This window comes from Drosophila kikkawai, chromosome X, assembly GCF_030179895.1.
Source record: "Drosophila kikkawai strain 14028-0561.14 chromosome X, DkikHiC1v2, whole genome shotgun sequence".
NCBI classification, from domain to species: Eukaryota; Metazoa; Arthropoda; class Insecta; order Diptera; family Drosophilidae; genus Drosophila; species Drosophila kikkawai.
Window position 1 is genome coordinate 3,041,234 of NC_091733.1, and position 24,630 is coordinate 3,065,863.

The following is a 24,630-nucleotide window of genomic DNA, read 5'->3' on the forward strand; positions in this document are numbered from 1 at the left end:
AGCTAAGCACTCTAACTCGGTAACCGAATAATTTCGTTGTGCTTTAGACAGCTTTTCAGACATATATGCTATTGGTAGTTCGACTCCCTCCTCGTTTTCTTGAACTAAGACACACCCAAGACCATATAAACTTGCATCGCAAAGCAGTATAAACGGCTTCTTGAAATCTGGTGTTCTCAAAACTGGAGATGAGATTAACTTGGACTTGAGTTGAACAAATGCGTCCTCTGCTTCATGAGTCCATGTAAGAACTTTGTTCTTCTTAAGCAAATCTGTCAGTGGTACGGCTATTGCGGCATAGTTGTCCACAAAACGCCGGTACCAACCGGCTAACCCAAGAAATCTGCCTAACTGTTTGACCGAAGTGGGTACAGGAAAATTTTCGATCGCGCTTACTTTCTCTGGATCGACTTTCAGCTCACCATCACCAATGACAAAGCCTAAAAATTTGATTTCGGTCATGCAGAACTTTGACTTGGCTATGTTTATCGTTAGATTCGCGTCACGGAGATAACCTGCTATTTCCTCTAACAGTTTCATATGAGATTTCGGTCATGCAGAACTTTGACTTGGCTATGTTTATCGTTAGATTCGCGTCACGGAGATAACCTGCTATTTCCTCTAACAGTTTCATATGAGATTCGAAATCGTCAGAAAGCACTAAGAGATCGTCAATGTAGACAAATACTCTCGTACGCAATTTTGCTGGGATAGCCAAATCCATCAATCTACACAAAGTTTGGGCCGTATTACAGAGACCAAAAGGCATAACCTTATATTGGTATAACGGCCTGTTCGGTATCGTAAATGGGGTATATTGTCTGGACTTCTCCTCGAGAGGTATTTGCCAAAACGCGTGTTTCATATCAAGGCCTGTGATGAAGCGTGCGGGAGGTAAACGACTAAGTATACCGTCTATGTGCGGTAGTGGATATGCATCCTTAACTGTGTTCTCGTGAGGAAAGGACCTAAACTTCGCTTATGTCTAGATTCTAGGGAAGTGAATAAGCTGACTATTCACCAGAAGTCTATACCAAGATAAACATCTTGATCAAGCTCCGGAATTACAAAAAACTGTATCGGCTTCTTAACTTCCCGATAGACAATTTCTAGCTCGAGTCTTCCAACTACTGTACTTTTCGAGTTGTTTGCTGTTCGAATTCTGCCTGAGCATTTACGCATTCTAGGATGGTGTTCTAGCTCCTTGGCTGCTGCTCCACCGATGCAACTTATGGATGCACCTGAATCCAACAAAGCTAGGTATTTATGCTCGTCAATGTTGATATCTGTATAAACACGATTATCAAACTTCATAAAGATTGCGGAAATTAGTTTCTGGCATCTGCCTCGAACTGCCTTCCAAAAACTTCGCAGACGCTTGGTTGAACGTCTTGTTTTGCAAATGCAGGAGCAAGAACTGACTTCTCCGAAGCTTCGCTGTCTTGCGGCTGCGTAATTCGCTACTCTGACATGATATGGCTGGTAATGATTGACATTAATTGGTTTAGATTCGTCCGGTTTGTTATTTGACTCGTCTGGGTTTATTATTACTAATGGTTCTGTCTGTGTACCACTATCAGAATTTACTGTCTCGGATGCGACGTGTGGCAAGATTTGACCGGCGCATCCATCGGATAGTTTTCCGAAGGGTTGCACTTTTGACACCTTGGCTTGAACGTATTCTTTACTCCGCACCCGTAGCAAAAGATGGTGCGAACTTCAAGACAATCATCAAAACGATGTCCAAGTTTGTCGCAATTCCAACACTTAAGTTGCTTTCGCTGCATAGCCGCAACTTCAGCTGTTTCACTGTCATCAAACTCTTCTTCTATTTGAGACACAAAAGATCGTTGCTAAAAGACACCTCTGACTGATTGAGCTTTCATTTGCCTACAAAATTGTTCATGCGTACGGGCTTCCTCCCTGAGATGAGCTAACGTGTCTATACGCAAATGCATAAGTTCATATCGTAGTGAAGGTTTCGCTTGTCGAATAAGAAGCCTCACTAACGATTCTTCTGAGATCGGAGTGCTCAAGCGAGACACAAGTTTCTCTACTTGGAATTGGTAGTCTTCAAAAGGTTCTTTTTCAGCTTGACGCCTACTGTTTATGAACTCCCAAATGTCCATGTCCGAGTCACTCTCCTTGAACTTATTCCGAAATTCTCTGCAAAATAGTATCCAGTTAAACTGATGAAACGAACGGTGGAATTTCCAGTACCATTCGCTCGCTTTGCCAACGAAAAATAAATGGAGATGGTCACATAGAAGCTGACGATTCCCATTTAAATTTTGCTGTGCTAATGCCTGTATGCGATAAAGGAACTTTTCTGCCTGTAAGGACGGGTTAATCCATCAAACTTGATGTGCCAACTCTGAATGATGCTCGGCACCTTTTATGGCGGAACTGTAGAACCCGATCTATCGACGCGCTGAGTGTTTAGATGAATATCATGGTAAACCGTTTCTGCTGAATGAGCTTCCCTTGGTTGATCTCGTCTATCGTTCATTCTCCTATTCGGAGTTTGAGCAGAACCACCAATCTGTAGGTTCGCTACTTGCGCTCGTATAAACTCTGAAAGTTCTTGCCTAATGAGTTGTTGCTGTGCCTGCATGGCTGTCTGTACTACTCTTTCTATGTCCTCTAAATTGTCTGCCCTAGAAATATCTCTTACAGAATCTGTGTCAAGACTTTGCTCGAGGTGGTTCGCTGGATTATTGCGACCTGACCTCAGCGTCATTCCTGTTCGTTGTCCGCCGCCTCGGCGTTGACCTGTATTCCTGCCTCTTCTTCCGCCTGCTCTACCTCTGTTCGTATGCTCAATCGACACACTGCAAGCCAGTAAATCGTTGTTGACAGTATTAGTACCTCCTAATCTTCGATCAGCAGCCGACAATTCCGCTAAAAGATTGTTGTTCGACAAGGACAATTGTTGTGCTGTGCATTCTCGATTGCACATTGGACATCCATTGGAATCAATCATATGATCCCTGATACACTGATGGTGGAATGTATGACCGCAAGGAGTAGTTGCTGTTAAATCGCTTGCGCTCAATGGTTGCGTACAAATTGTACAAGCTGCAATTTCGCCGCCTGCTGCGGCAGATAAATCGACGTTGCTGTGACGTACTGACATATCGCTAAATATTTTGGTTATATACAAATAAATTCAATAGTTTCGTGATTGATCTTATAATGACTGCATGCTCGCTATGTGAATTAAACTCCTTATATTTCTTGATAGCTTACAAAAAGTTGAATTTCAAAGCAAAATTAATAAAAAAAAAATATAGTTTGACTGCTTGCTTCTTGAGTTACATTATCTGAACCGGTCAAAGATCGAAGTACCTCCAATACTTTGCAATTCCATTGAACAAATTCCCGTAGTCTAAAAGCAAGTTTAAAGAACATTCATGGAAATGAGATATCAAGTGAACTCTTGGTTCTGGTCGACTATTCCGTAGATTACTTGAAATATAATCGCAATTCCTAGAGACCTAATTCAAATTCATCCAAATCCGCAAATAAATTCTACTTATTGTTACTTTCAATCCTTCCAAGATTACATGAATACTTCAAACTGAGTGGTCGACCTAATCCGTAGATTACTCGAATCAAGATCGCGATTCCGGCCCCGAATTCTTAGTGATCATTACATAAACTGAAAAGACCTGAAACTAAACTTCAGCAGACACTAATACAATTATTAGAGCAAAATCGTGAAACTGAGTTTCATTCTAGTATCCTGCACTTAGATTTTGGTGTCTAGAAGTATCACTGTTGCCTGCCCCAAGTTGGTTGTGGCATAGCCTCACAATTATGTAGTCAACATACAGCGATAGGTATACGGCTATCGGCCCCACACGTTGGGCGCCATTTTCTATATGTAGTAGCCAGCCAGCTAGTCGGTTCTCCCTTGTCTTTCTATGTCAGCCAGACTAGGATCGTCGGTTGCCCGTCAGGGCTCCCTGGCCTGTGTTCACCGGGTTAAGGGTAATCTAGTGAATAAGGAGATTCGGTTTCGTGCACTTCTAGCATCGCTCTTTGCTAAGCTCGTCGGATTGTCCTGGGTTTTCCTCATCTTCCCTATATACACACTGCACTACGCAAAAGAAAAGTTGTAAGTGCACTAACTGTAATCTACAGTTCAAAACAACAAAGGATATACTCGGATTCTGATATACGCGGACGGACCGGTAAGCTAATCAAGAGAACGCCAGGAGTACGGGTGACTTGCTGTTATTCGCCATCCCTTTCTGTACCCTCCCTGCCATGATAACTCGAGAGATTATGTTTGCGATTATCCCTTAATCAAAGTTTATTATTATGTTATAATTCACATTGCGGCAGCATCAAGATCGATCCACGAAAACTAATTCAAATTACTCCAACATATTGGAAAAAGGATCAATCAATCAAAACAAACAATAACAAAACGTTATCAAATCCCATCATCTTATCGTATACAAATTCTTATTCGCTCCTAAAATTCTTATTGTTTCTTACGATGTATTTAACTCCTAATCATAATGCTATTAAAATTTACTTTAATCGAATTGTAAAAATATTTAAACCAACTCTTCCTTTTGCCTACATATGAACGAAATGTCGCTCGACTATTTTTCATTTCATTTATTTTTGTTTTTATCCTAGTGCGACAAGTGATTAGCTTATAGTTATTGCACTAGTCAAGAAGAAATTATTATTTAGTCTAACAATTCGTATTCTTATTATCTAAAATTATTTGTTATTTATTTATTATTAATTTACTAAATTTACTAACTATATATATATTTTATTTAATTATTTGTATTATTTATTTATTTAACTATGTTATTTTTATGTTATTTTTATTTTATATTATTTTTATTTATTTTTATTTTTTTTTAAATTTATTTTATTTATTTATTTATTATTTTTAATTTTTTTTTTTTTTAATCTATATTAAAACTATAAATATTATAAATATAGTATTTTATTGTTATTCATTTATTATTGTTTTTCATTTAATATTCTTTAATTAGTTTGTTAAACTGAGTTGCGCTCCTTATGTTTTTAAAATGGTGTGGTAGGTTGTTCCATAGACGGATAGCGTTTATAAAAAATTGACGGTCTGAGCATAAAGTTTTGTATCTGAGGCATATCAAGTTATTCGTTCTAAGTAAATTTGCAAACACAAGTTTATCATACAAATACTTTGGTTCTTTCGAAGTTATAATTCTATGAAAGTAAGTAAGAGTTCTATAGCTAATCCATGCAGTCAAGTCAAGGTCAAGAAGTTTAGTTGTCAAGTTGGATACATGGTCAAGACGTCTAAGATTAAACACATATCTAGTTATTGAATTAAGGGGTAATGATAAATTATGGAAATCTCGCGAGTCACAGTGTCCAAACACCTCTATTCCATAGAATAGTGTTGGAATAAGGATTGTTTTTGCAACTAAGGTCTTTATGTGTTGCGGAAGGAGTGTCTTAGTACAAGCAAGTTGTCTCAACAATCCATATGTTCCACCAGAGGCTTTAGTGATATTTTTGCTCCAAGAGCGTGTATTATTAAAAGTCATCCCTAAGTTATTAGCATTTGTGGTGTAATTTATAGGGTTATTATTTATAACCAGATTTCGAAGGTTTCCAGTATCAAGTGGTCTCTTGGAAATTACTAAACATTTGGATTTCTTCGGATTAATGCTTAATCCATTGCATGTTGCCCAGTCATTTAATTTCTTGAGCATATTATTGCTCTGACTAATACAAATATTTAACTGATTAACAGGACTACTAACATAAATTTGAACATCATCCGCATACATATGGACTTCACAGTCAGACAGAACACTTGGTAAACCATTAACATACAAAGAGAATAACAAAGGACCAAGTACTGATCCCTAAGGTACTCCTCGTGTTAGTAATCTACAGCTAGACATGGGAGTGCCAGAGACAACTGCCTGTGACCTTTCACTTAGGTATGACTCAATAAATCGAGCTGCAGTATCAGAGAAATTAAAGAGATTTTTTAACTTAGAGCAGAGAATAGAGTGGTTCACTGAGTCAAATGCTTTGCTATGGTCCAATAGAGTTAAAAACGTCACACAATTATTGTCCAGTTGCTTCCGAATATCTTCAACAATGTCCGCTATTGCACTAATACAGCTTCTTTTCTTCCTGAACCCAGATTGTTTTTGCGCCAGCAGGGAGTTATCTTCGAGATACCTCAACATCTGCTGCGCCATTAAATTTTCAAGCACCTTAGCAAGAAAGGGAAGGATTGAAATGGGTCTGTATTCCTTATTTGGTTTTTGAACTGGAATAATCTTTGCCTTTTTCCAAGTTGTGGGCATAGTCGAAGTAGTAATTGCAGTATTGATGATGTATGTTATATGTGGAAGAAGTAGCGGAGTAATAAGTTTTAAGAATTTGGGACTGACGTTATCTAAACCTTCAGCATTCGATTTAACTTTGAGGATTCCATTTAAAACATCACATTGATCGACGCACATAAAGCTAAAACTATTATCACAGCTAGATATATTGTTCAGGTACTGGTTATGAGTTGCTTCAGGTACATCGATTTGCGAAAACGATTGACAGAGATTCTCTACATCAATATCAATCAATGCCTGCACTTTCCGATTCCCAATTTTTTGAGTTCATACCAGGTCTTTTTTGACGAGGTGGCATTGTCAAATTTTAGTTTGAATATTTCACCCTTGGCATCCTTTATAAGTTTTGTAACTCTGCACCTTAATTTTTATACAAAGTGCAAAAATGGTCAGTCTTATACCGCTTCCATTTCCTGTACGCAATATCTCGTTGATGTATAAGTTCATTTATTTCATTATTAAACCACAGGTTTTGCCTTGGTTTAATAACTTTTATTTTGACAGGTACACATTTGTTATACATATTTAATATGTTAATATTTAAGACATTTAATTGAGACTCAACACTTGTACATTGATAAATAGTAGACCAGTTACACATACTATATTCGCTCTGGATAACCAAAGCATTAATGCCTTTATAATCCTTAAAGCTGAGCGAGTTAACATTGTGGGTCAAAGATACGTCATAAGTCAAGAATATAAGGTCATGTTTCGAGAAAACTGGTGCTGCGACCTGGTCATATAATAGGATTAAACTAGGGGCATTTACGAAGAACAAGTCAAGAAGGGTATCAGTGGAGTCAGTGAAGTGAGTAGGCATTGATTTATTGACAGCATAAAGGCCCAAAGCCTCGAAGCTATCTATTAGGTGGTTCTCATTAAGGACGTTACTGTTAAAGTCGCCTGCAAGTATAATGTCAGTGTAGGTAGTAGATATCTCATGAATAGTGTCTATCAAAGGTGCGTATTCAATCGTTCGGTTAGGTCGGTAAATGCAGCCGATGAGGGATTTTATTTCCTTTGACATACTATTTACCTTCATAAATATATATTCGATGGGACTATCGTTTGGCTGTTTACACTTGACCTCACAGTTTAGACTGCTGCTGACATATATAGCCACTCCATCAGCGTTCCCAATTCGGTCAGAACGAAAGACATTATAACCATCACAATTAACCAATAAATCAGACTGCTCATACATAAACCACGTTTCAGATACACATATTACATCTACGTTAGACTTCACGAACAGATACCTAAACTCATCAATTTTTCTTAAGAGACTCTGTGCATTAATATGAACCACTTTTAAGCCCTGTTTATAATTACTTAAGACTCTCAAAATGCTACCAGTCATGGAACCCCCTACATTATCCCACATAATCTGGGACATACCATTTATGAGGCGCAAACTCAGTGTAACAAAAGACATTAAACACTAAACAATTACTTATATACTGATACAATTTAATGAATAACCTAACAATTAAATGATCATTAAGAGTACGAATAAAATTAAGAGCGAAAGCTCTTCGATTGTGCAGGTCCATCTTCCAAGTCTTGTGTGGGGGGTTGTGAAGAGCGGGAGAAGGAGAGAGGAGGTTCATTATCGCACATCACGTTTAGCTCTTCAATGCGCTCTATGCATCGCACATTCTCGCTCCCATTACAGCGAACAGAACGAAAGACATTATAACCATCACAATTAACCAATAAATCAGACTGCTCATACATAAACCACGTTTCAGATACACATATTACATCTACGTTAGACTTCACGAACAGATACCTAAACTCATCAATTTTTCTTAAGAGACTCTGTGCATTAATATGAACCACTTTTAAGCCCTGTTTATAATTACTTAAGACTCTCGAAATGCTACCAGTCATGGAACCCCCTACATTATCCCACATAATCTGGGACATACCATTTATGAGGCGCAAACTCAGTGTAACAAAAGACATTAAACACTAAACAATTACTTATATACTGATACAATTTAATGAATAACCTAACAATTAAATGATCATTAAGAGTACGAATAAAATTAAGAGCGAAAGCTCTTCGATTGTGCAGGTCCATCTTCCAAGTCTTGTGTGGGGGGTTGTGAAGAGCGGGAGAAGGAGAGAGGAGGTTCATTATCGCACATCACGTTTAGCTCTTCAATGCGCTCTATGCATCGCACATTCTCGCTCCCATTACAGCGAACATGAACAAGGCCACGTCTGGTAAAAACTGCAGTCTTCTTTGAAGATGATGTAATTTTCTCTTAAAAGCTGCTCATTTACGTAGATCAGAGCATCAGAGTCGATACCCACGTGCTTTAAGCTCAGTTGCATTTTATTTTCTCGCCGGTACGCTGCAATTATTTTCAGTAGCCCAATCTTTTCTCGCAAGCTATCCAACTTAACAATAATGACCGTGTCGACATTTGTTCTTTGTGTTTTACGGGCCCGGAAAATGTCCCGAACCCGCGGTGGCGGAGTTATGTGCAGTGAAAAACACAGAGTGTGAAAAAGTGTTTTTAGGTTTTCACCCTCAACATATGGGATTCCATGTATGCGAAGGTCAAGCGCATTGTTAGCCGCGTGGTGAGCAGCCAGTTTAGCCTCCACACCTCCCACTCTCTCTTTGACTACCCGCATGTCTGCTACCTCCTGGCTGAGACGGTCAACAAGAACACTCAGCTGTTCCCGCTGCGAGCGCAGATCAACTACTTCCCGCTCCAGGCGAGATACCCGCTCTCCAGTTTGCTTCACCTCACCCGCAATGGAATCCAGTCTGTCCGAGAGAATACTAAGTATGCGTTTCTCCGTTTCCCTTACGAAGGCCGTAATCTCATCCGTCTGCTCCTGGAAGCGCACCTTAACTTAAGCAGATCCAGAATCTGGGACGAGGGGGCATTTGCGGTTCATTTGCGGTTCCAGCGTTGCTGCGTAGGCGTTTAGATGCAGTGGACGTAGACATCTTCGACAGTTTCTTTTGTTGTGTTGTTGAGTGTAGCGATTTTGGTGTGTTAGTGTATCGGTTTCGGTGTATTTGTTTTGTGGTGAGTTAATAAGTGTATATGTACGAGAATATCTGTGTCAAAGCGAACTTTCACAATTTGTAATTATTAACTTGATTCACTTTTACAGATTGATTTAATTGCAGTTTTCCAAATTATAAGGAATACGCAGGTACTTAAGGTGTTGGTAAATGAAACCAAGTAATTTATATTAATTGTTTTGTTTTAATAGGTAAAAACAACAGCGGAGCGATACAAAGCACAACCGATCGATTCTTCTTCTTCTTTTTCTTAAGCGAAATTTACATTTTTTTTACATTGAAAGAAAACCCAGACTTTGATAGGATACGCAACACTTCATATAATCTCTCGTATGCTTCCTCTGCAGAATTTGAAACAATTAAAACGTTATCTATGTAGACCACCGCATACGTATTGACTAAGTCACCCAAGGCTTTGACTATAGCGCGTTGAAAAACCAGATGACGCGTTCTTCAGTCCAAACGGCATTGCTAAAAATTCATATTGATTCACTTTTACAGATTGATTTAATTGCAGTTTTCCAAATTATAAGGAATACGCAGGTACTTAAGGTGTTGGTAAATGAAACCAAGTAATTTATATTAATTGTTTTGTTTTAATAGGTAAAAACAACAGCGGAGCGATGCAAAGCACAACCGAGCGATTCTTCTTCTTCTTTTTATATGACGTTTCGTTATTTAATTGCACACACAAAAATAGAATATATTTTTAAAGTCAGAAATCAATATGTTTTTATAAGGAGAGATCTCACTTACTCACAAATCCGGTTGAAGCAGGTTCGGTGGGCCCATCAAAGACGCTGTTCTAGATTTAATCAAAAATGTTGTTAACTTCTGACAAATATTATTTTTGTGTTGCTTGATCAAACGACTCTAAATTTACATTACTTGAATACAAAAAGATATGAGCTGCATAAGTAACTATCAAAAAATTAAAATCTACAAATTTAGCACATTGGCCTTAAATCCCTAAACAAATAAAATGATCTGCAGCATACGTCCAGATCGATTGGCTGCCGCTCAGCACATGGCGTTGCCTCCTTGCGGCATTCCCCTCCAGGTCTCCTGATCAATTCACCGCCTACGAAGGGTTTGGCGTCTTCGCATGCCAGACGAAAAGTCTGTTCTCCTTATTTCATCCCGCTCTGGGATATGGTGCCGCACGTGGCACGTGCGCGTAAAGTGTAGGCTAGCGTCTCCTCACATTCGTCTCCTACTCCTATTTACGGCAGCAAAACCAACGGTCATCCGATCGTTGTTGCTTCTGCAGGAGCTCGTAGCTCCTTCTCCTCCTCCTCGCGTTCCTTAGGGTAGCCTAACCCGCATGGGTACTCCGACACCACGCCTGGCATGGATTGGCTGATTGGGAACGGCAGGTCGGATTAAGGTTAAATCCGAACCTCCATGTAGCACACGGTTGTCGCGGCCGAAGTGTCGCTCAAAATTTGAGGTTAAATCCTATTGGTGTTGGGCGTGCTCACGCGCAGGTCGATTCCAACCTCAAAACGTGGCAATCAGCACGCGGCACGTCCAAAAAAATACGGCGGTTGTTGCGCCGATCTTGGCCAGCAGCCTCCAAAATGGTCCACCAGCCGGTGACCAACACCCGAGAACTGGCGGAATACTGCCGCTCTGGCGCTGAAGTTGCCGGTCGACGTATCTTCCGTCTCTTTCCTACACAAAAATATGCACTTAAACACTGCACTTTTCATTTGCACTTTTCACGGAAATATTTACCCCTTGTGCTGGGTTCGTTTCTTCGAAACTCCTTCTGCACTGGTGAACTCCTTTTCCTCGGCCAGAAAACACTTTGAAATATTCGGCCACGCGGTTGAAAATTTTCCACTATTATTTCTACGATCAGCAGCGGCTTGCATGCGAACGTTCTCAGTGCCAAAAATAAAATGAGCGAGAACTCTGACTCTAGAAGTTAGCTGTACGCAATTGCAGCGTTGCCAAACTTCACCTAACGGAGTCGCTCTTCTCCTTTTCCGTCTTCACACGCATTCGGTGCACACGAGAAAGGGTTAGCGCTATGCAGGTAGGCTGTATGCGAGAGCAGACCAGATAAGCTTCTATCGACGCTCTCCGCTATACTCTACGTTTTGCTTGTGAGCATATGCGAATTCAAATGTGATTTGTATTTTCGCAATGTTTACAAATTAATTTCTTTATCTCTCATTTATTTTATTTTCGGTTTGTGACTGGCCACCGCAAATATTGCTATTAATAGTATAAGTTGGAAGATCCCCCACATCGTTCCAAGTGACAGTGCTAAAATTAAAATGTTTAATGTAGTAAAGAGTGGAGCTAGCCTCCCGCTCGCATTCCGGAGTTAGGATTGTTATATAAATCCAACATTGGTTCAGGGAACACATCATATATGAAATGTTAAGATGTCGGCAAATAGAGAACGTCCACGTTTTGCTGTTATTGCATTTACATTGAATGGAGAACTAATTACGAACAATTTGAGAAATGCAAAAGTATATCTTAATTCTAAAGTATATCCCTATGAGGATTTAAATATTAAATATAATGAGAATCGTTTTGCTTTCTTGTATGACATGTATATGTCGGATGCGCAATGGTTTCGTCCATATTAATACCCTCGCGCGACAGCACAGCGAGTTCCGTTGCCGATCGTTACCAAATCAAACTAAACTCCACTCCCTTCTCTCCATCTATTTAATATGTCCAGTCAACATTCTTACTTTAGTTGATCTATATACCTCTCTTTCTCTCCTATGACTTTCGGTAGCGCGACAACGGACCTCACTCGCCAGCAGAGACTGCGCTCGTATCTGCTGCTATGCCTAGCGCTGCGCTTCTTAGAAAAAGCGTACTTCCCCGAATTCAGACTGCTCTCGTCTCTGCTGCTATGCCTAGCACTACGCTTCTTAAGAGAAGCGTACTTCCCAGAATTTATCTCCGACATATACAAAATTTCAAGAGAGCTACTACAACCGAGAACCTCGAGCTCTTTTATCTCCGATGGAATTCATGTCGAAGGCTCCTATTGTGGTTGTTGATCTCTCACACCAAAACGAGAGTGTCAAATCAGGAGCGACTGATATACAAATTTCCACTGAGCTAACTGTTGCGAGTGAGATAAATACAAAGGCATATCTCAACCACTAATACATCATCTCAACCACTAATACCACTCAACAACTTGTAATAAAAATAAAAAATTTCATGAAAATGTTTAAACATCAAATTGTCCCCGAACATGAGCAATATCTGTAGGAGTCGCTTAAATATTTTCATAAAAGAAAGGCTGATACACCGCTGGTTTCCAATATTCATGGACAACATTTCACATCTTGTTGTTGGGCACACGATAATGTCAAGAATGGAGTTAATGTGCTTTCTTTACTGTACGCTCACAAAAATCATAAAAAATTATGAAAATGTCAGTTAATTTGGAACATCACTTCTGATCATTATACTTGAAAAAAAATTATATTTACACAAAAATAAATATAGCATTCGTAAATGCAGACTTGAGGTATCAGTCGGCTTCGATTTTATAAACAACAAAAGGAACTTGTCAATAGACAAGTAGCAGCTGTGGTTACGATCGTTTCGTTGGCGCTACCCAACTCATCAGACCACTTGCTAATTTTCTTGGTACTTTACCTTCAATCTAAGCTTAGACCCGTTGACTGAGACCTCAAGTCTGCAATTACGAATACTAACAAATATAGGTCGATGCCAATAAAAACAAAACTATAAAAAAAATATATATATTATATATACAGCATTTTTTAATGGTGGAAATGTGGGATGTGTCAAAGTAGATTAAAATACGTTGAAAAACACCGAAGCTATAATTTTTATACCCTTGCAGGGTATTATAATTTCAGTCAGAAGTTGGCAACGCAGTGAAGGAGACTTTTCCGACCATATAAAGTATATATATTCTTGATCAGCATCAACAGCCGAGTCGATCTAGCCATGTCCGTCTGTCTGCCCGTCCGTCTTTCCGTTTCTACGCAAACTAGTCCCTCAGTTTTAAAGTTATCTGAATGAAACTTTGCATATAGTCTTCTATATACTCTCACTGCTATATATGTCCGAACGGGCCGGATCGGACGACTATATCATAAAGTTGCTATACAAATGTTCGATAAATTTGTAGAAAAAAAATATAACTTGGCTGTTTTTCAATTATTATTAGAATAAGTTAATGTTAATGTGTACATACATGGCGCTAAGCTTTTAGTTGAAGCTTCCAACTCTAAGCTTAGTTTTGATCATTAGAGAAGACAACATAGAACATTGCTCACGTATCAATAAAAAACCTATTTGTCGAACGAAACCTCCGTTTTCGTAAAACCCTTTTTCACTCGACAAAGAAGTCGATGGAGACGTTTAATTGAGTAATACGACAATGATCCTACAGACGACAACGAAGTCGTGGCTGAAGGGATCGATCGACCTTTTTGGGACAAAGAAGTCTCAACCCGAAGCATCGGCGATCAACACCTACATCCAACGGTCACAGAAGTCTCGGCTTGGAAGGCAACCTCTCAACCTTCCATATAAATATATTACTCCAGAATTTTGTTAAAAATTTTATGAAAATCGGACCACTATATCTTATAGCTGCCATAGAAACGATCGGGAAATTAATCGAAAAAAAATTATAACTTCGTTGTTTTTTAACTTATTTTAATCTACTTTGGTACATGAGCTTCTTGTATATTTCAGAGTTTTGGTATAAATTTTATGAAAATCGGACGACTATATCTTATAGCTGCCATAGGAACGATAGAGAAAGTAATAGAAAAATTTATAACTTCGTTGTTTTTCAATGTATTTTCATCTACTTTGAGAACTGAGCTTTTAGTATTATTTTAGAATTTTTGTAACAATATTATGAAAATCGGACAACTATATCATATAGCTGCCATAGAAGCGATCCGCAGATGTAGAGAATATGTAAAGCTCGGAATGTATAACTGTAACTGTCAAACTGTAAACATAATAAGTATAGGTAAAATGTTATGAAACTCTGTTTAGTGTCTGTTTTCGGCATTATAATTTATGATATAAATATGAAAACCAATCTGCAAGGGTATACAAACTTCTATACTCTTTAGCTTTTACATAAGAGGTGAGGACTCCCGTCTCACCGTTTCTACGAGAAAATAATACTATTTTCTTAGCAAATGGAAAGCAAATCATTAACCCTTTCCCTCGTCAGCAAGCGTAGCGCAGGCAAATCATTGTATACGCTCTCTCTATATCGTTCTATACTCTTTGATGTGAGCTAAACAATAATAAAGAAATAATTGATCAAGCTATTCTAACCTTTTAGATTGGCTGCACCGAAATTAATACTATTGGAAAAGGTATATTCAAGTATTTTATAAAAGGTCACGATGAGATCAAATGATCCTTCCAAATATCTGACTGAAATAAGAATACCCTCTGTAACGGTATACAGAAACTAAAAACTAAAAGTTACTTACTTTGTTTGAATTTTACCATCTTTCATTGGTTTTAGAATTTCATCACATAAATGCTGATATCCAATTGGAAAGTGCATAAGATATAAGTCGATATAATTAAACCCTAGCAATTCCAGCTGTTTTTCACATATACGTCGCACGTCGCTTGGATCATGGTGGATATTCCATAACTTAGTAATTGTTCTGATTAATTAAATTACATAAATTTTCTTTAGAATATATTAATACCTTGGTGGTCAAAAATATATTTTCTCTTGACACGTTTCCCATTTTGATTTGTGTACGAAGAGCTTCTCCAATATCTTTTTCATTCTCATAATAATAAGCAGTATCAAAATGCCTATACCCAGTCTCTACAGCATAGTGGATTGCTGTGGAACATTGGTATCCCCTTAGCTGCAAAAGTTAACGTATCTGTAAGTTCGTTATAATAATATATTTCAGAGAAATAGTTTTGCCTTATTTGTTCCAAAGCCCAAAATCGGCATTTCATAGCCACTGCTAAGTTTAACTTTAGGGGCCAAGAGCAAAGTTTTCGCTCCGCATGGAGGACGTTGGTCACCTCCTAGTATCACTGCAATTTGAGAGTTTTCATCTTCTTCTGCATCACATTTGGTCAAGCAGCGTATAGGTAGCATAACAAAACAGTTTAAATGCAAATAGTTGGTACCTTAATTTTGTAGGAGTAACAAACGTTAATTTTTGGAATTTGGAAAGAAATAATATTAAAAAGCATTCCAGGTGACTTTGTTTACTTTTTCAGTATGTATGGTATACTAAAAAAAACATAATTAAAAACGTGCATGACAAAAATTTCATCGCCTTCTTGCGTATTAGTGGACTATTGTTTATATGGAAAAATTACTGGAATCATTTTTTTTTTTTTTTGGTTCAACTAAACCTAATTCAAAGTAAAATCTATGTTTACAATGCTGAGGTATGGAGGAGTATTAAGTTAAGTTATGTTTACATAATTTGAAATGATTTTCATCGCGGACGGGGCAAGCAGCCATGCATTACCCGTGTCCGGGTTAATACAGTGCCCATTGCCCAGCCGGCAACCACGGGGAGGGTTCAGATGGAGGATTTTTGCCAGCCAACCTTAGACTTAACAGCATGCTGAATATTCGCAACATGCCTGCCAAATGTAAGTTTACGGTCCAAGGTAACGCCAAGGTACATATAGGCTCTATGGTGGCCAATGACTCTACCATTAAGACTGACCCCACAGCTAGCTGCACGGTTGGCGAAAGTCACATTCGCACATTTGTTCGCACTAAGAGTAGGTCCTAGAACTCTTCCTTGCGGAACTCCAGCTTCAATTGTCTTGACACTTGATTTATACCCATCAGCCGATACGTGGAATGTGCGATCATGCAGAAAACTTTTCACAACCAGGTACAGTTGAGGCGGGAAGAGTCGCTACGCTTTGTACAGCAGCCCAGGGTGCCAGACTCTGTCAAATGCCTGTTGAATATCCAGGAAGGCAGGTACTACTAGAATCATACAAAAAGAAAGAAAGAACATTGATTAAAAAAACAATAAATAATAATAACACAGGTCAACCAAATTCGGGCCTTAAAAACTTTTAGAGCTGATTAATGTTATGTGAGTACTAAATTAAACAACACAAATTAATTCCACTGGTTCACTGGTTTGGAAAAAGCAATATAACGAAGGAATGAGGTCCCTCAAATGTTGTTAAATATTAAATAAGAAAAATTTACATTTTATAATATTCCGACCAAAGTCTTCACAATCAGCCGCGTCTCCACATTTTTTTTTTGTCGACTAGTGTAATTAATTTGATTTGATTAATCCACCTTAACTTTGTTTTAAAGCTCCAAGAGTCCATATAAGAAAAAAACCTAGCAAAAAGAGAAAGATGAAGAACATTCTGATTTCTAGCTTGGTACTAACATAACATAAAAATTAAAATGATTAGTTGTCGGCGAATTAAAAACATGTAATATAATATAATATTTGTCTTTATTTGGTGATTGTTCAGGTCGGGAGCTTATGTTCCCGCCCCTCGCGACTCCGAAGCGCTCCCGCTTCTTCAAAGCTCCTCAGCTCGCGCTCTCGCTCTCAGTTTGCGCTCCCGCTCTTCTAGCGGATGCTTCGGCTCTGGCCGATCGTCGCATCGCTGAGCGGCCGCTCCCGCTCTCCTAGTTGTTTGATCTCCCACTTGCGCTTGTAAATTTAATTCCTTTTATGAACTCTAATAAAGCGGTCCATTCGTTAACATTGAAAATAACCACGCCCCCCGGCCTACTACTTTCTTGCGGTATTCTTTTTGGTGGTGACTTTTCGCTATTTCTTTGGTGTTTGACGACTGCGGCGCGGGAGTGTTTTAATAGTGTGTGCTTTCGGAAGTGAGAAGTTACCCCCCAGCCGAACATTTGGTCCTACAGAGCCGGATTTTGGATTCCGGATTTTTTCTACAACTCCGCTTCACCAGCAGTTCTCGGCGTTTCTCTGCTTCCAAGATAAGTACTCCGTATTCCGTCGCCCCCCTCGCTGCCGATCTTCAGCAGTAGTCCGAACAATTAATTTCGGTCACTCTGCTGCAAGATTAATTTTCCGTGTCGACTCCAAGTGCGAGTTTTCCTGACAACGGCAGTTGAGGAATTTTCCATTTCCTACAATTTGCAAATTTTCAATCCGTCTCCGTTTTGAACGTCGCCATATTCTTGTTATTCCGCTTTCCTCTATACATATTGGCATTTATCCGTACATCAATGTACAAAACGGTTCCGACACAAAAATAAAATACATACATATGTCCATACATCGGTCTACATAAAGACATTGATTTTATTTCGCACAATAAAAGAAAAATTAATAAGAAATTACTAATAATCGAAATACAGTCCGCTAACATCCACATCCATATATACACATATATTATTATATTATAAATCCATATTATACTTTCTCCATATAAAACATATATTACATATTTTCTTCCACATACATTTACATTCAACATTTTTTAAAACCAAGAAAATAAAACATAATATAATAAAGAATTAAATATTGAAACAAAATTGTGTAAGCCAGTGTCCGTCTTTTTCTGCATTTTATTGGTGCGCCTTACAAAGTTCCGCTGCCGTCGCGACATCTGCATACATACATACATACATAACCAAGAGCTTTTACATTGCCGGCAGCGCATCCCAACGAACAGTGAGTTGAGGAAAAAGGTGTCAGGTGTTCCGATCCCACCATTCCGATCGAATTATTTTTTCCTTATAATTAATATTTTTATTAATTAATAATTAACGAATTAATTGATCATTAAATACTTTTAAAGTTTTTTTTACTCGCATAAATATCCGCAATCGTCATAATTACGTAATCTACATCCTTCCTGCATTTATTTTAAATACGAAAATAATAAAAACTCTGCATTTCCATTCCGCAATTATTTATAAATATAAATAAATTTCGATTCTCGTCGCATTTGCTCCAATTAATATTGGCTCCACTACAAATAAATTTTCCATTCTCGTCGCATTTGCTCCAATTAATATTGATTCCTCTACACATATTGTCGATTCTCGTCGCTTCTACCTCAAGTAAATTTTTTCCAGTTTATTTACTTGCAATTCTGAGATTGGTTAATTCCACCATCTACCATCTACCATCCGAATTCTACGGCATATTCTTGCAATCCATATTTGTTTCGATTTTACCGTCTCACATTGCTACTCCTTCGATTTAGTTGACGGTACTGGGAGCAAATAATTCTACCAGTCGAATTCTACAGCATATTCTTGCGAACATCCTTTATTTTGAGAATTCTGCTCAATCCAGCAGCTTCATTCACCTACTTAGTTGGTCACTCCTGCCTACTCCCAAAGGAATATAAATATGTCAGAAGGACAAAAGTCAATCCCCCAAGACGCAAGTCAGAAGAGGGAGATATCCAGAGCCAACGGCCCCCTAGATGTTGCTATGCTTGAGTTTATAGCAACTAGCAACCGTATCATTCAATTTGAGAGCCAGATCTTTGCGGCATCCACTTCCAAGCCCAATTCATTCACATTAAAGATCCGTCGAGATCAGATCCAGTCCTTATGGGAAAAGGTTGAACGGGAGTATGAGACCGTTTCCAGAGCAGCTCTTCAAGAGGGAAGTAGCGGAAATCTTCCACTACTTCAAAATAAATACGAACACTATTATGCGGTGTATGAAAGATGTGCTTCCAAGCTGAACGAAGACATCGACCGTGTGTCCGCCTCCACTTCACAGGCAAGAACAGCTCCGCCGACAGAGACATTCTCGAGGGGTTGCAGTCTTCCGCCATGCGACACAGAAATCTTTGACGGAGATTATCTGCTCTGGCCCACTTTTCGTGACCTGTTTACGGCCATTTATGTAAATAATTCAAGGTTAACTAGTGGAAAAGCTTTTCCACTTAAACGCAAAAACTAGCGGCGAAGCTCACGCCATTGTTTCTAAATCTCCACTGACCAATGATGGCTTCCAATCCGCGTGGTCAGCGCTTCACGATCGTTTCGAAAATAAACGCGCGTTAGTAAACAATCAACTTAAGAAATTATTTAACATGGAGTCCAGTGAACGCGAATCCTCGGCAGCCTTGAAGGAGCTGCAAAATACAATCCAAAATTGTCTAACATCGCTGAGAATTTCCGGCCTTTCTACCGAGAATTGTCTATTTGTGCTCCACAAAACTTCCAAAGCTGACGCTTTCATTATGGGAGCAATCCATCGAACAAAAAACCGAAATTCCTACGTGGCCGGAACTTGATTCATTCCTAACAGAGCGCTATAGAACTCTGGAAGCCATAGATTCTATCCAGCCTACTGTGACACGCTTTCGTTCATCTAAACCGACAATCTCCAACCCATCGCCACGAGTACTACAATCCTTTAGTACGAGGATTCTTCATACGTCCAAAATATGCGATTTGTGTTATGCAGAGAACCATCCAGTGCGTTTGTGTCCACGCTTCCTTCAGATGACGATAGTCGATCGAACATCTTATATCCAGAAAAAACAGTTGTGCTCAAATTGCTTTGCAAGCGGTCATCCACTCCGTAATTGCACAAGCGCCCACAACTGTCTTACTTGCCACGGTCGACATCACACTTTGTTGCATCCAAGCGACTCATCTTCCAGTGTTCCGATTCCTCGTGATAACACTCGACAAATATCTCCACCTATCCAGCGGATTTCGTCGTTCTCTACACAAGTGACCAATGCCGCCGACTCCTTCAACTATTGGGTTCCGTACGACGACAGCAAGAGCAGATGTTCCCGAGGTATTTCATCCTACCAATGCCGAGTCTGTCAAGGGAACCATCCGCTTCGGAAGTGCCACCGTTTTCTTCGACTTGATGCAAAGAAACTGCTCCAGGCAGTCATCGACAAAAAATACTGCGTCAACTGCTTGGCCCACCACCATTCTGGAGGATCTTGCCGTAGTAACGACCGATGCCAGTCGTGTGGACAGGATCATCACACACTGCTACATGCCGACGACCGCTCAGCGACTCCAACACTTTCTCGAGCGAAGGACTTCTGATATTTTGCTGCGTATCCTCGCAAGGGGGGGAGAATGTTCAGGTCGGGAGCTTATGTTCCCGCCCCTCGCGACTCCGAAGCGCTCCCGCTTCTTCAAAGCTCCTCAGCTCGCGCTCTCGCTCTCAGTTTGCGCTCCCGCTCTTCTAGCGGATGCTTCGGCTCTGGCCGATCGTCGCATCGCTGAGCGGCCGCTCCCGCTCTCCTAGTTGTTTGATCTCCCACTTGCGCTTGTAAATTTAATTCCTTTTATGAACTCTAATAAAGCGGTCCATTCGTTAACATTGAAAATAACCACGCCCCCCGGCCTACTACTTTCTTGCGGTATTCTTTTTGGTGGTGACTTTTCGCTATTTCTTTGGTGTTTGACGACTGCGGCGCGGGAGTGTTTTAATAGTGTGTACTTTCGGAAGTGAGAAGTTACCCCCCAGCCGAACAGTGATAAACCTTTTGCACTTAGCAAGACACTGCATTATGGGGATTTGTCTCTTTCTATGGTATTAGTTTTAAACAAAGAAATATTTTTTAGAAACGGTTTTTTTTATGATTCCGTGGTTCCGCCCACCTTTTCGAAATAAAATATATAGAAAAGTTGATAAAGTAACCGGCAATTTTATAGCAAACAATTAATAAAAAAAATTACATTTTCTTAATTTTTAAGCTCTTTGTTAGACACAGAAAAAAAAAACGAGAATCTACAATTTGCTCAAACGGCCTTCTAATTAGCATAATTAAATCTGCTGCTTTTTCCTTTGCACTTCTTCACTTTTAGCCGAATAAGTCAATTTCGGGCGTCCTATTCTATGTTTACCACTCTTTTTAATTCCAACTATAATTGTTATAATTGTAGGGATTATAAAAATTAAGTTTTATTTATTGTCTTAGATTGTTGATGAAAAATTCTTCTTTCGTACAATGGACACACTCGACTGGCCTCATTTAGTTTTTTGCAGGGACTGATTTCGGATCTGCAAAATTAGGGTTTTGGACACCATGAGAGCAAGAGTGATGGCAGATCAGAGCTTGGAGCGGGAGAGCTGTACTATACCCATCTAAAACTCTACCTTACTCCAATCCCATCCTGAATATTCATTCGCCCCTGAATGAACTCCATTTTTTAATATATTTGGCTGCTGTTTTGGTAATTTTTGGTCCTTCCTGATTCCCTTGCTTTTTAACTTCATAACGACCGTGGTTAGGTTAGGTTAATCCGGACGGCCCTCGTGGGGCCACGCATAGGCCAATATGGCCCCTAGCTATCCTGGATGGACCTAGAGACTATTTATGCGGGTTTTGAGATCCTTTAAGATCAATGTGTTTTTCGCAAAGGCAAGGAGTTCGCCTGGCTTTCTCCTGGAGGCATTTTCTAGCGATGCCAGAACTGGAGAGCCTAGGTATCTTATTCTTGCCCTCGTTAGGGCCGGACATTTGCAAATGAGATGCTCCAAGGTTTCGATTACCTCGGATTCATCACATTTCCGGCATTTGGCGTTGTCGGTAATACCCAGCTTGACTGCATGTGCAGCAGACAGGCAGTGACCTGTAAGAATACCCACTAACATTCTGCAGTCCTTCCGCGGGAGATGCAGCACGTAGTGGGTGAGTTTCTCGTTGTGGTCTTTGCACATGATTTTTGATATTCTGCAGGTTGCGGAATAACTCCTTCACCTGCTTTTTGCGCTTGCGTCAGCCCGTCTCTCTAGCTCGCTTTGGAGCGTTCTTTCTGTTCTTTCACTCGCCAGTCCAACGCCTTCCTTTGCAAGTTCGTCCGCGGTTTCGTTACCCAGTAGATCCTCACTGACTAAGTCGTGCTTAGGCTATCTAGTGACTCCCTTTTTCAAGCGATGGATGTTGGCTGAACGTTCACGTCTGGCGCCCTTCTTCACTTACACCCTGTCCCTTTTTCAAACGAGGATCGTGGGTGAACGTACACGGGATGCTCAGGATCACTCCGGGCGGTGCAGGACCGCCGCCGTGCGCCCTTTTTCAATTGCCTTACACGTTTGGGTCAGGGCCACTCCGGTCGGAGCAGGATCTCCCCGGTGCGCCCTTTTTCAATTGCCTCACCCTCTAAGTGAGGGGTCGTCGGTGCACGTGCATCGCTCTGGGATCGCTCCGTTGCATTCGCACTCGTATCCATATCCCTGTGGGAACCCTTGAACACTTGATCTCAAGTGTCCTTTTACATGCACTGACCCTAATTTATTCCATCTTTATTACCCTTCTTATGACAGATTCATATCTCCCCCTAACTAAGTGCATTTTTATTATCTAAACCACTCTAATTTTGACAGCTAATCCATTAATTGCATTTTTATTACCCTTTTTACCCACATCAAAGGTCCCGTCACCCGGGTTATTTAACTACTGATAAGTTTAGTATCTTCCACTGGAAAGTGCATCTCTAAGCACAAAATCGTAATTTCAATCAAAAATTCACCAAAAAATGTAATAACTGAAGCAATTATACCCCTAAAGCTTATGAAAGCTCTTCCAGTCAATGTAGTTAAAGTTGACAAAGAAAAATGGCAGAAATGTAAGTTAGCTGACCCCGAATTTGATTAGCCAGGTCATATATGACCTAATCATTGGAGCACACTTATATACTCACATTATACAGAATGGAGTTATAAGAATAGACTGGCTCCTTGGGCAACAGATCCACAGAAGACTTGCCAATCGCTTGCATAAGGTTCTTGCTCATAGAAAACAGACTCAAATAGACAACTTTTTGGAAGACCTGGGTCCTGATATGAGTGCAAATTACTCGCTTTGGCGTGTCACGAAACGATTCAAAACTCAGTCCTCCCCAAAGTCAGCAATCAGAAATCAGGCTGGGAGCTGGTGTCGCACTAGCTTAGAAAAAGCTGAAGTGTTTGCTGATAACCTTGAGCAGCGTTTTAAGCCCTTTGATTATGCCCCTGATAGTTTGTGTCTTCAAGTGGAAGAGTATTTGGAGTCGCCGTTTCAAATGTGCCTTCCTGCTAGCGCTGTCTCTTTGGAAGAAGTGAAAGTTCTGGTAGCCAAGTTGTCTCCCAAAAAAAAACCCGGTGAGGATCTTCTTGACAATAGAACCATTCGTTTATTACCTGATAAAGCCCTGCAATTCCTTGTGTCTGTTTTCAACGGCGTTTTAGAAGTTGGATACTTTCCGAAAATTTGGAAATCATGGTTCTCAAGGCTGGAAAACCGCCGTCAGAAGTGGATTCATACAGGCTTATCAGCCTTCTCTACCCTTATGGAGAGGCTGTTTCTAACAGGCTGCTCTCTTGCGAGGAAGTTTCTAGTGCGATCCCAAAATTTCAATTTGGTTTCCGCCTGCAGCACGGTACTCCTGAGCAACTGCATAGAGTGGTTAACTTTGCCTTAGAAGCCTTGGAGAAGAAGGAGTATGCTGTAGCTGCCTTCCTGGATATTCAACAGGCATTTGACAGAGTTTGGCACCCTGGGCTGCTGTACAAAGCGAAGCGACTCTTCCCGCCTCAACTGTACATGGTTGTGAAAAGTTTTCTGCATGATCGCACATTCCATGTATCGGCTGATGGGTATAAATCAAGAGTCATGACAATTGAAGCTGGAGTTCCGCAAGGAAGTGTTCTAGGTCCTACTCTGTATTCGGTCTTTGCTTCGGACATGCGTAGTCACTCACCAGTAACTGAAGTCGCGGAAGATGATTTACTAATAGCTACGTACGCTGATGACACTGCTGTGCTAGTGAAAAGTAAAAGTATTTTGGCTGCTTCATTTGGTTTACAGGAGTATCTGGATTAGAGGTGCAGAAACATCGATGTTCGTGTCCATCGATGTTTTCGATGTTTTCAAAAAAAAACATCGAGTGAAACATCGAAATTTAAAAAAAAAAAAAAGAAAATGCAAAAAGAACAGAAACAGTACAAACAGTAACATGAGATTTATTTGAGATCATTTAAAGTGTCTATTTCTGTTCAGGAACAAAAGTTGGTTAACAACTTCAAGTTTAAGGGGGTCTTCTCATTGGGCAACTTTTTTTTTTCGATTTTTTTTTTTTTGCATTTATTTATAGCTTGGGATGGTGTGTATATGTCCCCAAAAGGATTTTTAGAAATTCGAAATACTTTAGAAGATACAGCCTTTTTTGTGAAGCAAGATCTATGCAAAATGAGCCTTTTTCAAACTTCAAAC

At 39.8% G+C, this 24,630-nt stretch overlaps 1 protein-coding gene across 6 annotated transcripts in view; it reads right to left on the bottom strand.

Moving 5' to 3' along the window:
• Positions 1-15,698, bottom strand: part of LOC138929155 (uncharacterized) — a 229,375-nt gene extending 213,677 nt beyond the window's left edge. For 3 of the 6 annotated variants that reach the window (XM_070288367.1, XM_070288369.1, XM_070288368.1), the window contains exons 1-3: positions 15,377-15,698; positions 15,147-15,314; positions 14,919-15,088 (exon numbers count right to left, since the gene is read on the bottom strand). In XM_070288367.1, the coding sequence (XP_070144468.1) occupies positions 14,919-15,088; positions 15,147-15,314; positions 15,377-15,556 (518 nt within the window). In that variant the 5' untranslated portion in view covers positions 15,557-15,698. Of the gene's footprint in view, positions 1-10,194; positions 10,244-14,757; positions 14,860-14,918; positions 15,089-15,146; positions 15,315-15,376 lie in introns of those variants that run through there. The other 3 variants (XM_070288370.1, XM_070288365.1, XM_070288366.1) reach the window with 3 other exon arrangements.
• Between the last annotated feature and the right edge of the window lie 8,932 nt (positions 15,699-24,630).